The sequence below is a fragment of the Hemibagrus wyckioides genome, linkage group LG06, assembly GCF_019097595.1.
Source record: "Hemibagrus wyckioides isolate EC202008001 linkage group LG06, SWU_Hwy_1.0, whole genome shotgun sequence".
Classification (NCBI taxonomy): Eukaryota; Metazoa; Chordata; class Actinopteri; order Siluriformes; family Bagridae; genus Hemibagrus; species Hemibagrus wyckioides.
In genome coordinates, this window is record NC_080715.1 from 8,352,342 (window position 1) to 8,357,072 (window position 4,731).

The following is a 4,731-nucleotide window of genomic DNA, read 5'->3' on the forward strand; positions in this document are numbered from 1 at the left end:
GGGCCTGTCAGGCCTAGATTACAGTCAGATGGGGAAATGAGATTATTCCTTTCCTTCACAATAAACCATTTTCATCCAACCATCTTCTATACCCGCTTTATTTCTAAATAGGGTCACAGGGGTCTGCTGGAGCCTATCCCAGCACACATTGGGTGAAAGGCAGGGGTACACCCTGGACAGGTTTCCAGTCCATCACATAGACAGACAACCACACACTCACTCCTATCGGCAATTTAGAATTACCAGTCAACCTAATGTACATGTTTTTGCACTGTGGGAGAAAACTGGAGTGCCTGGAGTAAACCCACACAGGCACGGGAAGAACATGCAAACTCCACACAGAAAGGCCCCTGCCTGTTTGAACCCAGGACCTTCTTGCTGTGAGGCAACAGTGCTAACCACTAAGCAACCATGCTGCCCTCACAAAAAATCAGATAGGGCAAATTTATCACAACTAGGTAGAAACTATGAGATAAAGAGAGAGTGGGTTTGGGGGGGGCTGGTGATATATATATATATATTCCATCAGAATCGAATTCCATTCTTGAACCAGTGTGTCCTCATTAGCCTAAATTTGGCATCTTAATAAAATGTTTGCTAATTCTGTCTATATTACCTTGAGCAATAATGTCATGAGCATGTTCATGTCTCTTTGCCAGATTACATACATCATCAGAGAAATCCATTAAGTCCATTAAAATCACCAAGTATTAACAAAAGGTCACAATCAGAGACTTCATTAAACTTCCATTAAGCCTCTTCGATTGTGTTACTGGTTTCACTGGTTCTGTTCAACATTAATATACTGAGAGGAAAATGGTTAATGGAAAAAAAACACAACAAAACAACATAACACAACACAACAGCAATATTTATGAGCTACTATAAACTGAACATAGCACCAATCCCATTCCCAGTCTCAATATTGTTAGAATTCATTTGGTTATATTTGATCATATTTATATATTTATTATAATTACAATGTAAGTGATTTTTGTGTGAAAGAGTTTTATTTTTACAAAACAGATAGGAACCAGCAAAATCTGAACTGTAAAATTAACTAAAACAAATATATAATAGTAAAAAAAATATAATGAAAAATTCTATTAATGAAAAAAAAAAATTAGTACCTGTAGCACAAAAAAAAGTTAGACTTATGAATGTTTTTTAAAATCTTAAACAAACAAACAAATAAAAAAATCAATCAATATTTAAATATGTATTTAATAAATACATTTTAGCATAACAAAGATAATGATCTCTTTCAATATATTATTAAGTAAACATATGACTAAGAGAAACAGACAAAAAAACTAATAAATAAATAAATAAATATTTTATTATAAAAAATATATTTCTAATATTAAATACCCTTTTAAATGCTTATTTAATTGATTAATTGTGTCAGAATTATTAATGAAAAACAAACAGCAAGATAGATAGATAGATAGATAGATAGATAGATAGATAGATAGATAGATAGATAGATAGACAGACAGACAGATAGAACAGACAAACAAACAAAAAAACCTAATAAATAAATAAACATTACATTTTAATAATAAATATCCATTTAAATGCTTATTTAATTGATTGTGTCAGCAAGAGAGATAGATAGATAGATAGATAGATAGATAGATAGATAGATAGATAGATAGATAGATAGATAGATAGATAGATAGATAGATAGAACAGACAAACAAACAAAAAACTAATAAATAATAAATAAATAAATAAATAAATAAATAAATAAATAAATAAATATTACATTTTAATAATAAATATCTATTTAAATGTTTATTTAATTGATTATTTGTGTCAGCAAGATAGATAGATAGATAGATAGATAGATAGATAGATATATAGATAGATAGATAGATAGATAGATAGATAGATAGATAGATAGATAGATAGATAGAACAGACAAACAAAAAAACTAATAAATAAATAAATAAATAAATAAATAAATAAATAAATAAATAAATAAATAAATAATACATTTTAATAATAAATATCTATTTAAATGTTTATTTAATTGATTATTTGTGTCAGCAAGATAGATAGATAGATAGATAGATAGATAGATAGATAGATAGATAGATAGATAGATAGATAGATAGATAGATAGATAGATAGAACAGACAAACAAAAAAACTAATAAATAAATAAATAAATATTACATTTTAATAATAAATATCTATTTAAATGTTTATTTAATTGATTATTTGTGTCAGCAAGATAGATAGATAGATAGATAGATAGATAGATAGATAGATAGATAGATAGATAGATAGATAGAACAGACAAACAAAAAAACTAATAAATAAATAAATAAATATTACATTTTAATAATAAATATCTATTTAAATGTTTATTTAATTGATTATTTGTGTCAGCAAGATAGATAGATAGATAGATAGATAGATAGATAGATAGATAGATAGATAGATAGATAGATAGATAGATAGATAGATAGATAGATAGATAGATAGATAGAACAGACAAACAAAAAACTAATAAATAAATAAATAAATATTACATTTTAAGATAGATAGATAGATAGATAGATAGATAGATAGATAGATAGATAGATAGATAGAACAGACAAACAAAAAAACTAATAAATAAATAAATAAATATTACATTTTAAGATAGATAGATAGATAGATAGATAGATAGATAGATAGATAGATAGATAGATAGATAGATAGATAGATAGACCAAAGCATAAACAAACAAATAAAGACATTTTCCAAGCCTTTGCTGCTCTAATTTTAACGCTGGAGCTCTTAGCCTGTTTTGTGATTTGGGACACGACCCATGATTTTCCAAAATTCCAGGAATTCAAAATGGCGGCTCCTCGGTGAAGTAGGCTGTGTAGGGCGCGAGGTGCGGTTCGGGACATGGCCCTGCGTTGGTGTTGCAGGAAAAGAAATAGGCTGAGCTTTGATAGACGGGGCAACACCTAGTAAAAAAAAAAAAGAGAGAGAGAGAGAGAGAGAAGGAGGGAGGGAGGGAGAGAGAGAGAGAGAGCTCGACCAAGCCTTTTAGCCTGTAATATGGGCTTGATTTAAACACTACACCGCAACTGGTTTCTTCATTCTGCCTGACACTACGACCTTTTTTCGTTCTTTTCGTCCTGCTTTTGGTTTGAATTAAAATAAAAGAGAGAGAGAGAGAGACAGAGATAGTGAAAATGTCTCGGGGTGTGCTGCAGCCGAGCCAGCAGAAACTGGCCGAGAAACTGACCATCCTCAATGACCGCGGTATCGGCATGCTCACCCGCATCTACAACATCAAAAAGGTAAACGGGGCTCGTGCCTCGGAGACATGTCTCCTAAAATGGCTGAATTTGTTTGATATAAACGCTGTGTGTGTGTGTGTGTGTGTGTGTGTGTGTGTGTGTGTGTGTGTGTGTGTGTGTGTGTACACACACAGCTAGCTCGCTAAGGTTTATATCCCTGACATCCTGCTATCAGATGGTCGCTTGATTTATTAAACACGGCTCGGGGAAGGGGAAGAGAAGAAAAATACACAAATATATATTTATGTATAAATAAATAAACAATATGTACTGTCTGCGATTTAATATCATTTTTTTAAACCGACTCCGCTTCGATGTTGACGGTAGCCGCTAACGCTAGCCCGGTTACGCTAATGCTAGCAGGCGCTAATGGTCGTACAGGAGGATTAGGGCTCAGAAATAAAGGATCCAGGTGTAAATAAAAATCATTCGCGTTGTGAGATGATTCCAACGAATTTATTTGTTTGTTTGCTTATTTTGAGTAAATTACAGCTTCGGATAGATTTCTAGAGAGCGTTGCTTAGTTACGGTAGCTGGAGCGCTCGTGCTAAATGGCTAATCGGCGTCTAGCTGCGGGTTTGATGGAAAGCTAAATTAGTTTCCTTATATAGCAGTAAATATTTTATTACTTTATTACAGTTAAAACACTTATCACAGGAATAAGGACTTTTTTTTTTATAATTTTATAAATATAATTATTATAATTATAATTCTTTATCTTACTACTATTACAAATAATTACGTTATGAATAATTATTGTATTATATTTTATTATTATTATTATTATTATTATTATTATTAATGCTATTGGCGGATTTATGTTTTGTTTATTTGTTTATTTATTTGGCATAATTATACATTACAGGAATCGTGTGTATTTATTATAGATTTATAGCATTATTGTCAGATTTTTTACCTATCTATCTATCTATCTATCTATCTATCTATCTATCTATCTATCTATCTATCACCTGTGTATCTATCCACCCATCCATCCATCCATGTATTTTTAATTTGACATAATTGAGAAAAAAAAATTATGTTAAAGTAATAATTATTTTATACGAATAACAAATATTTGGGAGGCTTATGTAATAATCATAATTATTTATTACAAGTCTATAACAGCTATTTAGTCATCCAGACATTTTATTTATTTAACATTTATTTATTTCCCATGAAGACACAATAGGATTAAAATCAGCTAATTCATATTAATTCGTTTTAATTATTATTATAAATTATTATTATTATTTTTTTTAAAAATGTGCAAATTAAACCAGTTATAAAAACAGTGAATGAAAGAAATATTTTTGCTATTATTCATCATTACTAAAAACTATTTAAAGAATGTCAATATTTAATTTAAAGAATGTTGATAAATTTCCTTCTTTATTGATTGAAATATATTTATTTAAATTTATTTG

General features: G+C 29.6%; 1 protein-coding gene across 4 annotated transcripts in view; it reads left to right on the forward strand.

The window, feature by feature from the left end:
- The first annotated feature begins 2,974 nt into the window (after positions 1-2,974).
- nckap1 (NCK-associated protein 1) overlaps positions 2,975-4,731 on the forward strand; it is a 62,227-nt gene continuing 60,470 nt past the window's right edge. For 2 of the 4 annotated variants that reach the window (XM_058391967.1, XM_058391968.1), the window contains exon 1: positions 2,975-3,304. In XM_058391967.1, coding sequence (XP_058247950.1) covers positions 3,197-3,304 — 108 coding nt within the window. In that variant the 5' untranslated portion in view covers positions 2,975-3,196. The remainder of the gene's footprint in view (positions 3,305-4,731) is intronic. The other 2 variants (XM_058391969.1, XM_058391970.1) reach the window with 1 other exon arrangement.